Source organism: Camellia sinensis, unplaced genomic scaffold, assembly GCF_055761805.1.
Source record: "Camellia sinensis isolate YWXY unplaced genomic scaffold, ASM5576180v1 Unanchor13, whole genome shotgun sequence".
Taxonomy (NCBI): domain Eukaryota; kingdom Viridiplantae; phylum Streptophyta; class Magnoliopsida; order Ericales; family Theaceae; genus Camellia; species Camellia sinensis.
In genome coordinates this window covers 559,922-577,209 of record NW_028129009.1, presented here as the reverse complement: position 1 = coordinate 577,209, position 17,288 = coordinate 559,922, and the positions used below count along the sequence as shown (strand labels likewise).

The following is a 17,288-nucleotide window of genomic DNA, read 5'->3' as shown; positions in this document are numbered from 1 at the left end:
GAGCGTTAAAGAGATCTTTAGTATCTAACATTTTAATTACAACACTTGTGAGCGCCAAAGAGCACTAAGGATCCTCTAGAGTGAAATTTCCCTAAAGTTTCCTAGAGTACTACATTGTGTGGTTGAGATTTACTGGCAAGTCACATCAGAAAAATTGATGTGACTTGCCAATAAATCTCAACCACACAATGTAGCACTTTAGGAAACTTTAGGGAAAAATCACTCTAGAGGATCCTTGCTCGTCAAAGAGATCTGTTCTGATGCTGCCAATATTCTGTCAGAATACACCTCAAAAAAAATATATATATATTATGCCAGAATCGATAAAACTTTTGAAATAAAAAAATTATACCATCAAAAAAATAAAGTTCTACATTAATTGGTAAAGATAATTTTTGTAGTACTTTTTTGTTCGAAAAATATTCTTGAATTTGATAATGAATACCGATGGTGTCATTGATGGGGACCATTTTAACAAATATTAAATCAGCATAATTGAAATGCTGAACACTAAAACTACAAGAACACTACAATTACAAAAAGCCGATATTCCTTAAAAAAAAAAAAAAAATCACAATCTTAAATTTATCCTGAAACTCTTGGTTGAGGGATTTGAGGAGGGATTTAGAAAGAGAAATGGAAAAAGTAGGTGAAATATGAAAAAAACATGCCTACATTTCACATAGTTTCACACACCTTTTCCCTTTCCCTTTCCAAATCCCTCCCGAAATCCCCCAACCAAACACAGCGTAAATCTATCATTTTAACCAAAATTGACTCTAAATTAATCTAATTTTTAACTAAATTGTAATGATTGGTTTTGAGAGAGCATAATTCCATCATAAAAATACATGTACTACCAGCCCATTTGATTGACAACTTGTTTATACATTTTGTTTCCCTGTTCTACAGTAAACAAGAACAAAAAAAACCCAATCTAAAAAAAAAAAAAAACGAGTACCAAGAAAACATATAGATAATGTATGCCATGTTATACCAACCCTGAACTTTCTCAAATCTTATGACTACACTAAAATTAACAAACCTCTTATTGCAAAATTGTGCTCAGCTTTCTTTGTCACCAATAAAACAATTAATTCCATACAGCCGATCCAGCGACTGCCCGCATCAAATTTTGCTTCCTTTTGCCTTGATTTCTGAGGGTGCCTCCACAAAACCGCTATCCAAAAATGTAGATTAAACTTGAGGTGCAAACTATCAAGTCATTTTATTTTGAATCTGACGGTGGATATGTACCAAAAACTCGACATAAGAGAGACCGTTGGCACTCTTGTCTTCTACCATGTAAGAGAAGAATAACAATCCTGGAAATAAATTATTAAAAAAAAAGGGTTAAGTCAAAAACAAGCAACTCAGAAATTCTAAAAGGAATTTTCAATTTTCTGACAACCATTTTCAGCTAGGATTGCCAATAAAACTGTCATTGCCGAGGTTTTGGAGCGAGTGAGGGCCCATAGGATTAGGATTAACCACTCACAGATCCCATCTCCAATGCCACCTCTCTCTCTCTCTCTCTCATCTTTTCCCAAAACTCCATTTCCATTGCCATTACCATAGCCACAGCCAAATCACAAAACTAACCCTCTGCCATGAACCCCTCTCCATGGCCAACAGCCACTCCCACCATCAGGATTAGGATTAACATATAGTAAAAATTAACTAAGATTCCAACAAGAATATCAATTATTCAGGGGCTTCCCATAACTCTAATTTTGTTTGGGAAAATCCACAAAACCAACCCTTCGGAGGTGCATTGGGGAACAGCTCCTTTTAATAGAAGAAAATAAAAGATGACAAGTATCTATGGAACCCCAAGCTTTCATTGCAAATAATGCCATGACACATCAAATCATAAAGAATGACAAAAGAAAAGGAAGTATTGAGAAGGAGAAAATTCAAAAGGTTTCAATTAAATTATGGCTCATTAAATATGCAAAGTGGTTGACCAGCAATTAATATGATTTCGTCCAAAGTGGTGAGGATTGTTTTGATGCACTGACCTGATGAATCTCCTTTTTTGCACAATTTTAAGCTGCAAAAAAATGAAAACAAAAATTATTAAACGATCACATAAAATATGATTGTTCAAACAATTTGATATGGAATAGGAAATATATTTTAAAGCATATACTTCTAACATTTTTTATTGTCTCTAAAAATAATTACAGACACATGTACGTATATAAAAAGACAATCTTCCATGAACATCAGGCATTACCGGAGGTAGGAACATCTTTGGCGCCTTATCTCATTCACAATATCATTTAGCTTCTTGGACTGTGGGTTGTCATATTGCTGCAGTACAAACTGAGGCAAAAGAAAGAAGTCATATACTGAAGTAACATAACAAGCATCTCAGCAGATAAATAAAGCTGAAACACAAGTTATATTAAAGTTCTCATTTTTCATCGACAACACAATCATATAAATCAACATTACCAAAGGAATAATAACATAATTATGCAGAAAAAGAACTCAAGTCTTTGTAGGATCCTTAAGTGAGGTTAGAGGGAGAAAATATTATTGCATTAATCTCTTACCTTACAATGTGTGCTTAATACAAAATAAATAGAAGACAACTCTCTAATGAATAAAAGATGACAAAAATACAGAAGTACCCTTAACCCAAAATTAAAATGACAACAGTACTGAAACTAAATCTCCACACCTTAATTTACACTTAGGGAGACTAGGAAAGTTATCTAGAAAAAAATAGCAACACAAGGGTTCTAAATGAAATACATCCGGAATTCAGACACTTATCAATCCTGGCAAATCTTAAACAACTAATTCAGATCTCAAACTCCTATGCATGTTGTTCCCAACCATAATTAATGATGGGAAAACTCTATTCATACATAAAAATCATACAAAAACTCCATAAGAATGATGTTGTAATGCTATTATAGTAAATAAACTCATCTTCAATGGTGTTCTGTTTTAAAGTGAAAGGTCCACAATGGGCCACACCATTATGTATGAATTTTTAGTTTATATATCATTACTCTTAATGATGCTATATAGTTAGACATTGTGTAGTTCAAAAAACAATAAGACTACCTGAGCTGGAATTTCATCAAGCGAGGAAATGCCAAACAGTTGTCGCATGATATCAGGATCCACAGAACTCCCAATATAAATTAAACAATCCTCCCCATTCTCCAGAAGATAGATTCCATCCTCACTCATATGTTCACTGGAAAGCGGGATAACAGGAGGCATAAGAGCAGCATCTATCTCCTGTCAATTTGGCAGTATCACACCAAAATATTAGGATCACATAAAACTAACAGTACACAAAATTATTTCTAATACCTTCGAGTTAGGGTCATGAATGGCCATCATCCTGGGGTACACCAGTGGGATTGCCAAAGCAGTAGAAAGAGAAGAAACATAATTGATCCAAAAGGATCTATCATCTATTCGCCCATCAGTTCGTAACCCGGTACTTTTAACTAAAGCTGAAAGGGAACATGAAAATTAATTAAATAAAAATTCAAATATAATCAAACTATCTACAAAATATTGTATGACAAGAAAATTAAGTAATGCCAACCACCAGAATAGGATATTCAAATAGTTCTCTCACAAAAAAAACCAATAAATTATTACAGAAGTCATTAAACTAAGCATCAGACAATCAAACTTTCAATGGCTCGACTTTCTGCAAGCATATTCTAACTAAATGGAAATACTGCATGGTTCAGCAACACTGAATTACCACCACTTTGGACATCTTCTAGTTATAATAAAAGCCAGAGTAGCATGGCCGCATTCTCTTTTATAACATCATTATGAAATCATAATTTAGCACTCTTTTTAGTAATTACAAAATTCACCTCTCATTATCCTCTAATTATACAGTTATTTTGAATTTTATCATTAACATTTACTTTATCAGATAATATCAGTTACATCCTATTTGCATTTTACTCGATACATATATATACTTTATATGTTGTAATGTCAACAATGGTGGGCAACAAGATTACAGCCGTAGGGGGCGGGCATTCAACTAATTCCGTAGTGAAACAAGAAAAAGAAAGCTGAAGAGGAGAAAATAATTCAAAACTAATCTACAGACATATACAAAGCGCATAAGGGCTTCCTTCCACATCCTGATTTCCTCCTTACCCACAATCCCCTCATTCCTGAGGGGTGATTGACAATGAAACTTGGCTCCTCAAATATGAACCCATGTAGCCAACACATATAAAGTGCCTAAATTGGACATTTCTCCCAATGTAGAATCAAAGCGACTTTTTCATTTTTTATTTTTTTTTATAACCAATCTAGCTTTGACTTTGATTTATACTCTTCCCATGTTACCTCATATGTGTTTACAGTCCCATGCCTATAAATATCGATAATTCTAACGCCTAATTTTATCAGATTACCAAACTTTCGTGCCCAATATTTCAGGTCATTGATTATTTAAATTAAACCAAATGGTTTAAAATGCCATTTTATTCAAACCAATAGTTTAACATAACCCATTCACCATTTTAATCAAATCAAATAGTTTAAAAATAACTTTTGAACATTTACTCAAATTGAGTTTTTAAATAACATGTTGACCATTTCAAACGATTCAGATGGTTTAAAATAACTCATTAATCATTAAATTCAAATTCAGATATGTGGTTATTAATTTTGTCATTTCATTTTTTACTTCCTTCATTTGACACTTCTATTCAAATCAAATGACTTAAAATAACCTTTTGACCATTTTATCGAAATCAAACGAATTAAAATAACATTTTGATATTTTTATTGTAATCAAATCAAACGATTTAAAATAACCTATGACCAATTTCACTCAAATCAAGTGGTTTTACACTCTTTGGCCCTTTTATTCAAATCAAAAGGTTTAAAATCTATGAGCCATTTTACTTAAAACAAGCAATTTAAAATAGTGTAGCATTCATTGCCATATGCTGCCAAAGGAAGCATTTGGAAAGGGTCACAAGCATGGGAGGCTCCAGATGTAAGGCAGAATGTGAAATGATTGATTTGCCTTTGTTTCAACTTTATATATTTATCAGCACAACACATATCAACATGCAATAACAATTTGGTTTGTTACTATGATAATTAGACAATTACCTCTTAAGCATTAACCCTGTGTTTGGTTGGGGGATTTGGAAATAGATTTGGAAATGGAAAGAAAAAAGATAAGTGAAACGTGAATAAAATATAGCTACATTTCACATAGTTTCACACATTTTCCCTTTTCCTTTTTCCTTTCCCTTCCCAAATCTCTCAACCAAATACAGCTTAAGAGATTGTTTGGCATCCCCTATATTAGCACACTTTTTTATTTTTTTATTTTTTTTAAGTCACATCACCTCTTTACTTTTCTACACATTTTTTCGTAAAGAGTTATGCTAGAGACCCCAAATAAATTACCAAATTTTTTACCAAACCTCTCACATGGGTGTAGGACTCACACACGTGATTTGTGTAGGTTCCACCCATGTGAGAGGTTTGGTAGAAAATTTGGTAATTTATTTGGGGTCCATAACATTTTCTTTTCGTAAAAAGTCAAAAAGTACACTTATTTAGATCATCTTAAAAAACCTCTAAAAAATCAGTTCTGACTTAATTTTCTGAACTATATCTTCCATGGACAAGAAGTGGTGAAACTGCTTGCAACATGAAGTTATAATCTAAAAAACATTTTTGTGAATACAAATGTAAATATTTATCTTCCATCTTCAAATACTACCTTTATTTCTTAATTATAATACCATAAAAAATGTAAAAACTATCATGCAACCCACATCCATAACGCATAGGGGCCCACCTACTACATTCAGATAAATATGGATTAATAAGCATAAAGAAACATACCGAGTGTGTATAGAGGCAGAAGTTTAAGTGCCTCTGGAAGGATAAGTTGACCAGATGATGATACTGTAGCACAAAATTTGCGATATGAGTGCAGGATGTTGATGCAAAGGGTTGTCACTTGCTCCTTGACTTGTGAGAGTGGACTGGAAGGAATTTCGTTTGCGGCTACAGGTTAGGTGAAATAATATTGTGATTAGTATTCTTCTCTTTAAAAAAAAGACGAGACATCAAGTGTTCTCTAAATACTAAATATCACAATTAAAGGAGCCAAAGCAACCATAAAATATCATAATCAACTACCTTGCTTCAAGAAACAAGCGAATTGGGTGTCTAAGTCAGCTGAGCGGAACAAATTACTTAGCAGACTTGTGCATGACAAAGATAAGGTAGAAACTCTTATTCTTCTTTGGCCATACACAGTAGTGTAAAGAAGAGCACACTGGACAACAAAATGCACAAAATAAATAACTAAATAAAACAAAAGCTGTTTATGTGAAAGAATACTAGAAGCTCTTCCAAAAAAGAGGGTGAGAATGAAGATATGAAAACCTGGAAAGCCACAAATAAATAAGTGGAAAAAGTTGTACCTGAAAAGCACATTCTGAACCATCCTGCAGCTTGTCATCGTGTTTCAAAGTAACCATTATAGTTTTGTCACAGTCAATCTGCATTAGGGGGGAAACTAATGAGGGGGACAAATTCAATTGCAGTGAATGGACCAGATCAATTGAATCTCCATAAACAATTATGCACAGCAATTAGGACAGAGAACAAGAGTAATGAAAAAAGCTAGCGTAAAACAGCAAGAGTGACACCCAACTAACTTACAGCAAGTTGAACACTAAGGAAAGATGCCAAACATGAGAACTGTATGTTCTCATAAAGTGTCTAAAACACACTGAATACTAAGAATCACAGACATTTCAAAGGAGACGCGTTCGTGTCAAGCACCAACACACATTGGACACTTTCTAACACGTTTCAGACATGCATCCAAACATGTCATATTACGTTTTTAGACTCGAAAAAGCTTCAAACACTTTAGGGACACATGTGTCCATTACTTTAGACAAACATGAAACACATTACTAGTTTGAACGATAGGAACAACAAAAAATAAAAATAGAAATAGAAGTGAATACTGAAAACCAAGAGATAACAAAGAGTAAACAATTTTGTTACTTATGTTCAACTATTAATATAGATATAGGGAATGGAGATGATGAATCTATAGAATTAATAGGTCGGCTCAAGTGGAGGAGTGCTTCTAGCTATCAACAAAATTGAAAGGAAATTTTATAGGACAACCATAAAGCTAGCAATGCGTTATGGAACATAATGTTTGGCAACTAAGAAACAACACGGTCACAAAATGAGTGTAATTGAGATGAAGAAACTTAAATGGATATGTGGTAAGACTAGAAATTTAAAATTAATATATTCGGGAAATAGTAGGAGTAGAATCAATTTAAGATAAGTTTAGAAAGAATACACCAAAATGGTAAATGCAACGAAAAGGAAGAGTAATATAATCATCATAAACAGAAATGTTATGGGAAAGAGAAGGACTAAACTAAAATGGGATGTTGTAATAAAAAATGATACAAATCTATTTTAAATTTACTTGAGCACAGCAATGAGCAAAATGGTGATAAAGGATTCATGTAGCTAACCCAACCTGATTAGGACACAAGACTTGGTTTGGTTTATATATTTAGCATTTGTTTCTAGTAATATTACTTGAGACAGATATACGGACTATGGAACCAGTAGGCCCTTCTAATTAGATTAAAATTAAGTCAAGTGATCTTGTAATTCAAGGAAAGGTGTGAACACTAGACATGGAACGGAGACAAGTGCCTATAGTAAAAATTTCAATGTCAAAAGCTAAAATAGTTTAGAATATACAATGCCACTATCTCACAAGAAATCTAGATTATGCTTGAATTTCAATCAAATTTTTATCATCAATGTATATCATATTTCCCCAATAGTTTACAACACTTAACATTAGTAGAAGAGAAAAGAATGAAAAAGGAACGAAAGGTTAATTAGTTATACGCAAATGCAAAGTATCTCATGAAGCAATTTATCCCCCAAAAAAAAAAAGTATCTCATAAAGCATGTACTAACCGCAGGGAGGTCAACATCAGTCGGAATGCGCTTACAGAAGTTTCCTGAGTATTCTTGAACTTGAATACCCTAAAAAAGAGGAAAAAGAAATCTAAGCATCATTGTTTTTAGAATATAGAACAAGAAAGCTACTTTTAGGTTTTGTTCGATAAAACATAAAACTAAACATTAAGCACTGAAAAGGATATTGCTAAATTTTCTTAATTGGAAGAAAATGTTTGGTAAGTACTAAAATTTAAGCTCCAACTTTAATCAAGTTGTTTCATATATACAAGAAGTTCAAATATGAAATTTATTAATTTTATAACTTTTCTCTTTCAATCCTTATATTATAGCAGTAAGGTTGTAGCGACATGGCAGAGGTGGCGGTGGTTGTGTTGTAGTATAGTAGAGGTCATGAAGGTGGTGGTGGTGGTGGTGGTGGTAGTGTGGTGACAATTATGGTAGTCGAGTGATGGTGGTGGTGGCAACAACGGTTGTGGTGTGGTACTGGTTGGGGCAATAGTGGTTCTGTAAAGTCAGGATAGCGGTGACAACAACAGTGGTGGCGGTGGTGGTGGCGTGGTGGTGGTGACAGTAATGGTGGGGAGGTGAAGGTGGAGGTGGAGGTGGAGGTGGAGTGGTAGGGTAGTGAATGTGGCAATGATGTGGTGGTGGTGTGTAGTTAGTGTTAGTGATGGAGGCGACAGAGAAGTGATAGTGGTGGTTGTGTTGGTAGGCTGATGGCAAAACACCTTAACAGAGACAAAAGCATAAGTGGTTGCACATTGCATTTGTGAAGGAAAATTTGTCATTGTGAGATATTGTCCAATGCCTTTATGCTAAGCATGTTCAGCATTAACAACTAAATAAAAAGCTTGTTACTTCAAATTTTAGCATTAAGTTGAGCCATCAAAAAACCCCTCCTACAATGTTGGAGAAGAAGGGGGGGAACTCACCTGGCTACATCTTACACGCATGACTGCCTCAAAACCTTGGGGCCTTGTGATGTTCCATCGAAGATCATTGTAGAGCTTTGCAGGATCAGAAAGAGCAGAGAAAGGGTAATAATAGTACACCTGGAAGAAAGGGTGAAATAATTGAGGTTTGCGCCTTAAGATATTCATATATGAAAAGGAAAAATATCAATGTAAAGCTTGGCAGGATTAGAAAGAGCAAAGAAAGGGTAACAATAATACACTTAGAAAAAAGGGGGTACTTGAGAACCACATCTTACGATGTTCATATATGAATGGAAAAATTAATAAGGATTTACCATCTATGAGCACATATTGAAAACTTTGTGCTGGAGGTATTTAAGAAAAAAGATGCTTAATTCATTATCAAATTAAGTCAAGCTCCAGTTGCATACGATGGACAAAAGCAATTGCAGTATGTGAAATTTATCAAAAACAATTTAATATAAATGTGCTCCCAGGTAAAGAATAAGGTAGCAGAAGGCACAAAGAACTTGATTCCAAGTTTCCTATGGAGAAAAAATTATGAAGAGACAGTTTTCCAAGCGTATATTGAGAAGTAGACAATACTACGAAAGGATCATTCAGAAGAAATCAAAATGGAACAGTTTTACTTTTTAACTTAAATCAACAATTCTTGTGAGTAACAATTCACAATTTATATGACCACCAAGCCAGAATGATAGAAGAGTCTTTCACAAATACCTGCCCTCCAGTAGTTTTTGGGATGACAGAGATTGAAGCAATGTCCACGTAAGTTTGGGTGGTAATAAACACATCAACACACACCTGAAAACATTGATTAGATTGAATTAAAAGAAAATTATTGTTTGCATCATAAGTCTCAACCAACAATCATGGAAAGATTTCAGAACTATATGGAGTAGGAAGATCCAAAACAGTAAAACCCCACCTGATACTCTGCAAGTTCAACAGCCATTGTCTTTAAAGTTTTGTCTGCTGGCTGGAGTAATTTATGGGCCTCCTAAAATTCAACAATAAACAGAACACTATATGAAGAAAAAAAAAAAAAAGTACACTTTAAGGATGAAGACGCACTAGAATAATGAAGAGACAAATCCACAAGTACTTAATAAAAAATTAAAAAAAGAAGAAAAATAGAAAGAGAAAAATCAGGCAGGTCCTTTAGAGTGAGGGAAAGGGAGAATCTCACTGACAAGCTACAGACAAACAAAATCAGCTCTCCAGGAAAGAAAAGTTGTATCAATTCATCACACATTTCAAAATTAAAAGAAGATTTGGATGTAATGCATCAGAAGGACGTAAAAGAGAAATTGTCTCAAAAGCCTGGAATGGTAATCATATTGACAGAAAGCACAACCAAAACTGATGACTGCCAAAGCTGCATTACACAAAAAATGTGTAATGCCTGAAGAATAAACATTACACTAAACCAAGCCCAAATCTTAAATGACAGTATTGATCATCAACTATAGACACTTGCTACTAGCAACCATCCATCATACATGACAGTGTTGATCATTAACTCCATCTGGAATTCACAAGGTTAAACAACTACAAAAGATTGGTTGATGCAATTTTTCCATCAGAAATTATTCCACATTGATTAGCACAACCACCCTCTTTTCCTTCACTCCGGAAAGATTGGTTGGGTCTGCACCCAATCTATCCCTCCTAGATCCCATCCAATGGGATTAAACTGGGTGTAATTTTTTCCTTTTGGACACAGAAAAGAAGAAAAGAGTAGTTTAGAAAAAGTGAAACTCCTGTATATCTGATGCCTATGCTTAGTACTAATTAAAATTAGACAAATCCATTGAATGGACAACTTCAGAAGTTAAACCAATGTAGAAAAGGAGTCTGGCTCCTTCACTTTTGCACAGGAAACCTGCGATCAACTAGTTCACCATCTACCTCAAGCCAAAAGTCAGAAAAATGTAACCAGTATACACCAAAGGACAGAGAAAGCAAAGGAACAAATATATATCAGATAAGCATACTTTATCTGCAGAAGAGATATTCGTCCTTCCTTCAGCCTCTCTTGCAGAAAGGGATCCAATCCCAAGTGATGGCAACACTGTATACAACATAGGACAATAACATTATCAGATCCATCAATTCTCTCAACACATCTGTTATAAACAACAGGAGATCAAAAAGATCTTATAAAAGAGAATGAACAAATAGCTTCACATGCCAAGTGAAGAGCACTACCAAACAGGGACAAAATTGCCAATAGGCATGTAGCAGAGAAATCAAAATGTAAGAAAACTTACATTATCCATTACCTAACTTCAATTTAAGAGCGCAATAATACATATTCTCAATGTCACTGTCAAACCACAATGAAAACATTTCTGCTGCCATGATTTAGCTTATTAAGTCCCAGACAAACCTTAAAAAATTAATTCTGGATGGTGGTAAAACTTTTAAATACTGAAATACAATCCAGCAACGCAACAAAATACTACAGTCTCTAGCAATGAAGAGTGAACTCCCGATTTAATTACTGCGAGACTTCAATTCTTTTAAAAGCTGCTACTGACAGATACAATCCTACCTAAGATCACTACATCCTGTAGACCGAATACATCACCAAAATATTCACCCAAACCATTTCATTTGGTACCAGCCAAAGGGCAGGTTTCAAATTATAGCTCACAGCACAATCTTGTTCAGGAACACACATTTTATTCTCAAGTTATATAGGTGAACTTTGCTACATGCATGAAGGGTAAGATTTCCAAACACCAATCAAATAAACAGATGGCATCTGCTGCCTCTACTAGATGCCTGCAACGCTGCTAGCTATGCAAGGCAATTTAAGTTTCACTGCAGAAGGCCAAATGTCAAAGAAAGTTGATGTGATGTATATAAATTCATAAGAAGGTAATTGTCAATTGGTATACCAAGAATCAAAAAAGTTTAATTATGGAGAAGAGAGTTGAAAAATGTAGCAAAAGCAAGTTTAAAATTTGTAACAAAAGGCCAAGGTTTTCAGGGTTTAATTCTGGAAAAAGACAACAATTCTGGGACTGATCTGGGGCTGTAAGCAGTAAAGAGCCTGATTTGAATAACATTTATGAGCTATGCCTAAATGGTTGAAGCAAGAATGAGGATCATAATCAAAAGGGTAGGAAAAGAATGAGGATCAGATAAGGTTCCAGTAGGGTTATAAAGCATCAAATGAACAGAACATTGAGAAGAGCAAGAACAAGAAAAAAGAAAAGAAAAGAAAGAAAACTCCAGGTATTAACACCTAGGTTGCCATAGGGATCATGCATAGGGCTAAATTTGCATCACATGATCCCAACGAAGGTTAAAGGCTCTACAAAAACATCCTCTGAACTCGGAACACGTGGGAAGAAAATTAATCAGCATGGATCCTTTAAGACTCAGCAAGGCCAGAAAGTGTTGAAAAATAATAAGCTAGCTCAGTCCAAGCCACATAACATAACAGTTGGAGATAGTTCCAGGGCCAAATCTGAGTTGGGCAGTAGGAAGCTCGCTTGGGTGGAAAAGGGGAAATTGCCCATGCTGGAGTGAACGGTTGATCAGGGAAATGGGCCATTTTTTAAAAGCCCCAAACTGTGGTTTTAAGAAGACAGTGGGGCCATATGCCTACCAGTCCAAGTTCTAAGACAAGACAAAGGTCCTGAAGTCTACAATAGCAAGCCCAAGCCCAACAATACTGGAGGAAACAGGTTTGAGCCTCTTTCTATTTTATCTCCTTCACGTTCCTCTTCTCTGAGCAGTATTTTTGGTCCAGGCCAAGGCACAGCCTCCAAGGCTGGACTGCATTGGGCCTAGTTCTCCGTCTTCTTCTTTGCTTTCTCGACTGAGAAAAGATGAAGGTTGTTTCTATTGGAGAATAGAAGGAAAGAGAAAAACTTGTTGCTGAATGCAGAGAGGGTTTTGATGAGCCAATGTTCCATGCAGTACACAGTGTGTTGAGGAGGAGGGTGGCACAAATAATTGTTGGACAGATGTAAGAGATTTGGGTAGGCGAGGTAGTCTGGGAACTAATGGAGATGATGGTGGATCATTGGCCTTAGTTGTGAAGGGGGGACATCCAGTATAGATGGTAGATAGTAGCACAAAGAGAAGACAACATTGGTGAGGACCTGGTGGCTGGTTCAGAAAGCAGGATTGCCTCGGTATTGAGGAGATGGAAGGAGCAAAGGCTCCTTCACCAGAGAATCCCCCCCCCCCCCCCCCCCCCTAACAAGCAGTGCTTAGTCCAGACGGCACATATAGGATGGTTTGTGAGGAGGGCCTCTTCTAGAAGATCAAATGGAGAGGTCAGAGTGGGTGAGAAGAAAGTGAAGACTCTCATTGCCTTCTTGGGTGTGTCTTTGATCACCGGAGCATCAAGTACCCCTCTCGCTTCAAAGATCATTTAGAAGTTTGGAGCTCCAACAAAGTGGCCTTTTTTTCTCAACAGACATATTAGACTCCATTCAATATTTTGATGGAACGAGACTTCAGGCTTCCTAATCAGTATTATTTGAGCTGCAGTGCGTAAGAGACAGTAGATCATCTAATGCTTCATTGTGATGTGACCAAGGAGTTATGGAATGGCATGTGACTGTAATGATATTTTAGGTCCATTGGGTGATGGCGTAAGTGTTGGGGGGATGGATGTAATGTAGATTGAAGAAGAAAAACAGTGCTTGGATGGTAATGTGATCATGTATAATGGGGTGCTTGGAGAGAGAGGAAGTAATGTACTTTTGAACACTGAATCGAGAATACCGCTAAAGATGTGTTTATTACATTAATTCCATTTTTGGACTAAATGATTTTATTTATTTTTTACAAAGCCTCTTTTGCTCTTGTAGATTTTATAGGAGCTCAACTTGCATGTCGAGATTTTTTATCTCGGAAAGCTATTTTACAAAGGTGATGCCCCATTTTCTACTTCCATAAATGACACTGTACTTATCAAAAACAAAATCTTATATGCAGATTAATAAGAATATAGAATAGGATTTGCCAGCTTTGACTTCAAAATCGCATCTTATTCTAAAAGCCAAATCCCTAAATCCTAAATTCTGACACCTACTCGAGCAACATTTATTTTTTGCAAGCAATTTATTTGATCTAGACATCCTCATATCAAACAACCAAATCCCTACATAATTCCCACATTAACATAATTAATAGTTCTATTATGCCTAAAGAAACCCTAGCCTGAATTAGAAAAGTGTGCCATTCTTGGCTACTAAATTACATAATTTCCTCGACATCATTAGATCAGACATATATTCCCCATCTCAATTCACATTCATTAGTATCTATGAGTAAATAAAAGTACAGAATTTGTTTGCAGTTATATGCCTGATTGATTTTTTTGAAACTAAAAATGAAAAGAAAAAACACAAAAGAAGCACGATATGACTGAGAACTTGGCAACATAAAAAACAGACATGGTATGGGCTAGCAATTTCGTTGTTGTTTATACCAAACACATAAAATTCAATGATGGAAAGTTCATGAACTTGCCAGACTGAAATACTAGAAGTTTTCCTCCAGTACTCTTCATTGCTAAGAAAGCAGCCTGAAATAATAACAAAAAAACATAAATTTCAACATAGACACACTGAATTTACTCAGATGTATGTGTGCACATAGGTAATAACAGAATTCTATAATTCCTAATTATTAGCAGACTTCTACAGAATATAAAAGCAACAAAAATCATAATAGTGGGCAAGCATCAGTTCTATCAATGAAGATTACTGTGATTGAGAGATGTGCTGTAGATTAAAAAGTACAGACCAAAAAAAAAAAAACGTGGTAAGCTATGCTATCATACTTATGGGGAGAAAGTCTAAGAGATATATTATAGGACAAATTCTGCACTACAATAATATGAATAGTTTATGCTTACATTACACTAATATGACACTACAGTAACAATTTTTCCACATTCAATCTGTCCATAATACTCTCCTCAATAATGCCAGCATGTAAATCCCAGAAAAGTTAAATCAAGTTCCTTTCATATTAATTGAACTTAAGCACTGTCCATAATTGTCTACTAAGTATTTCATTTTCTTATATTTTCTTCCAACTCCCATAATTCAGTTCCCCTTATCATCCCACCAAATTTTAATAACTCAAATATGAGAACACCTAATAATATAAATAAAGATTACTCGACATAAATATGCATACATAGGATACATTTTCTGAAGGAATGTGGTATAAGCTAAAGTATACGGGACTCCAGTTTGGAGCATCATACAAAAAGTAGGTGGGTGGCCCAGTTTTTAAACCTTTTTCCGACATGCTATAATCACACTATCACATCGTCTTTCTGCCCGCTGGTTTGTTTTCTCTTCCATTTTCATATAGCCTTATGAAGCCGAGTTGTGCTCGTGAGATCATGAAACTGTCACGAACCAAAGCATATGGTAGGGCTCCTATGTTACATGAAATCTGGTATAATTGCCAGAAGTGGGTGTGCCCAGATCCTGAACACGAAACCCTTAATCTTAGGATATAGGAATATGTATGGTTGTATGGGTACATGGACACATACTGAACATTTCAAGAAATTGTATGTTGTAAGACGTACTAACATATCACATTATTTCTACAAATGTACTTGAAATTAATAGGATTTAGAGAATTGAAGGATTTCTACCTGCCATCAATTTGATGCTAGAAAATTTTCTTTATTATCAAATGTGAGTTTCTTCTTCCTCAAAAAACATTAAAATTAGAGTATCCAAGTGTCTAATCTGGGTAGAGTATACATGGGGGAATAAAAATGTCACACAAACTAATGGGCTTGTCGCAAACATGGTCCGAGCCCGAACATATTAAAAATAATCATTCTGAGCCCAAACACCCTGCAGCTAGGCTCACCTCAACTCAGCTTATTTGCCGCTCTATTACCAAGCTGCTCGTCTCACCAACATGAAATCGCGCACTCATTAAATTAAAAAGACAGAAGGAATAGGAACATTTTTATGCTGTAGCATACACAAATGGATTCTTTTTAAATTTTCAAAATTATCTTTCCAAAAATATATGCATGCTCTTTTTGCATGAGAATTCTCTACTAAGAGGTTTGGCTATTTACATCAAAGAAAAGATTTAATAGCTCATAAGTATGTTAGACAAGAAGAATTGCGTCTCAAAATTACTAAGCGTACATAATCACTATAAAGAAATGTACAAACCTTGACTGCTGCACCAAAGGCTGAATCAGCAGTTCTGTTATTCTGGAACATGGTTGGGATATTTTCTAGCAACAGCTCCAAATGTTGACGGCCCTGAATCCTCAAAACAAACAACCAATTTGCTTAAATTACTTTGAAATTCTTTTGAAGAAGGAAATACAAATACGAGACCATTCGTCCAAATTACATGTCACATAATTGCAAACAGCTCTGCTATCAACAATAAATAAATAAAAATTAAAACTAAAAGAAAGAAACTGACCTCAGAAAGGGGAACAATGACATCGGTTTGGAGAGGAGTGTAAACGTCTTGTACATCAGGAACTATGAGCATCAGTGGCTGTGCACACAGATTCACGATAAAAAAAAAAAAAACATTCATGACAAATTTGTTTCAAAACGATTGCAAATTATAATTTCCTACTTTAATTTATCAGCCTTGTCACATCAAATAATATGAACCAAACATTAGGTTAGTATTATCATCAATACACAGATAACACAATCAAACAAATTTTGCAGGACACAAATAGCATTATCCAAAAAATATGCCACAAAAACAAACTCCCAAAACTTAAAACTGACCCAGATGCAGTTGGAAGGTAGGAAAATAAAGCATGTGATCACAGTACAAATTGTTCCGAAGAGCAGAAGAGGATGGAATAGTTGGATAAAACTGAAAATCAAATGCCATAAAATTTTACTACTGGATTATTAACACTGAAAAATTAAGTACTGAAGTTCAAAAGTGAAATTATAAAAATCAATTTGTATGTTAAAATTAAAAGTCATCGAGCATATTCACCATTCAATTAAGCCATGTCTCTCTAACTTAAAATTTAAACCCTTTTAAATAGTAACCACTTGTGATGTGCACCATCATACGCACTTTTTTTTTTTTTTTGGGATAATTAAAATTTTATTATAAGGCACACGGGGTGTACAACCCATATACAAAAGAAAAGAAAAACCACTATACAACCAAACCTATTCCAAACAAAATCCAAAATTTGTTTCAATAATGAATTAACCATCCCCAAAATCCAACTATACAAAATGGACAAAAAATAACTTTTAATCCTCCTAATAGGCTCTTCTTTGCCAACAAGAGTTCTCCTATTAGGCTCCACTGAATATATATAAATTAAAA

General features: G+C 34.9%; 1 protein-coding gene across 2 annotated transcripts in view; it reads right to left on the bottom strand.

Annotated features, from left to right (window-relative positions):
* Positions 1–834: 834 nt before the first annotated feature.
* The window catches only part of LOC145814834 (protein transport protein SEC24 C-like), a 41,292-nt gene continuing 24,838 nt past the window's right edge, over positions 835–17,288 (bottom strand). For both annotated transcript variants that reach the window (XM_082911819.1, XM_082911820.1), the window contains 16 exons: positions 16,401–16,478; positions 16,139–16,231; positions 14,451–14,505; positions 10,946–11,022; positions 9,877–9,948; positions 9,669–9,752; positions 8,946–9,065; positions 8,008–8,076; positions 6,462–6,539; positions 6,175–6,313; positions 5,875–6,039; positions 3,337–3,482; positions 3,082–3,261; positions 2,240–2,328; positions 2,022–2,053; positions 835–1,325 (listed from right to left, as the gene is read on the bottom strand). In XM_082911819.1, the coding sequence (XP_082767945.1) occupies positions 1,219–1,325; positions 2,022–2,053; positions 2,240–2,328; positions 3,082–3,261; positions 3,337–3,482; positions 5,875–6,039; positions 6,175–6,313; positions 6,462–6,539; positions 8,008–8,076; positions 8,946–9,065; positions 9,669–9,752; positions 9,877–9,948; positions 10,946–11,022; positions 14,451–14,505; positions 16,139–16,231; positions 16,401–16,478 (1,584 nt within the window). In that variant the 3' untranslated portion in view covers positions 835–1,218. The remainder of the gene's footprint in view (positions 1,326–2,021; positions 2,054–2,239; positions 2,329–3,081; positions 3,262–3,336; positions 3,483–5,874; positions 6,040–6,174; positions 6,314–6,461; positions 6,540–8,007; positions 8,077–8,945; positions 9,066–9,668; positions 9,753–9,876; positions 9,949–10,945; positions 11,023–14,450; positions 14,506–16,138; positions 16,232–16,400; positions 16,479–17,288) is intronic.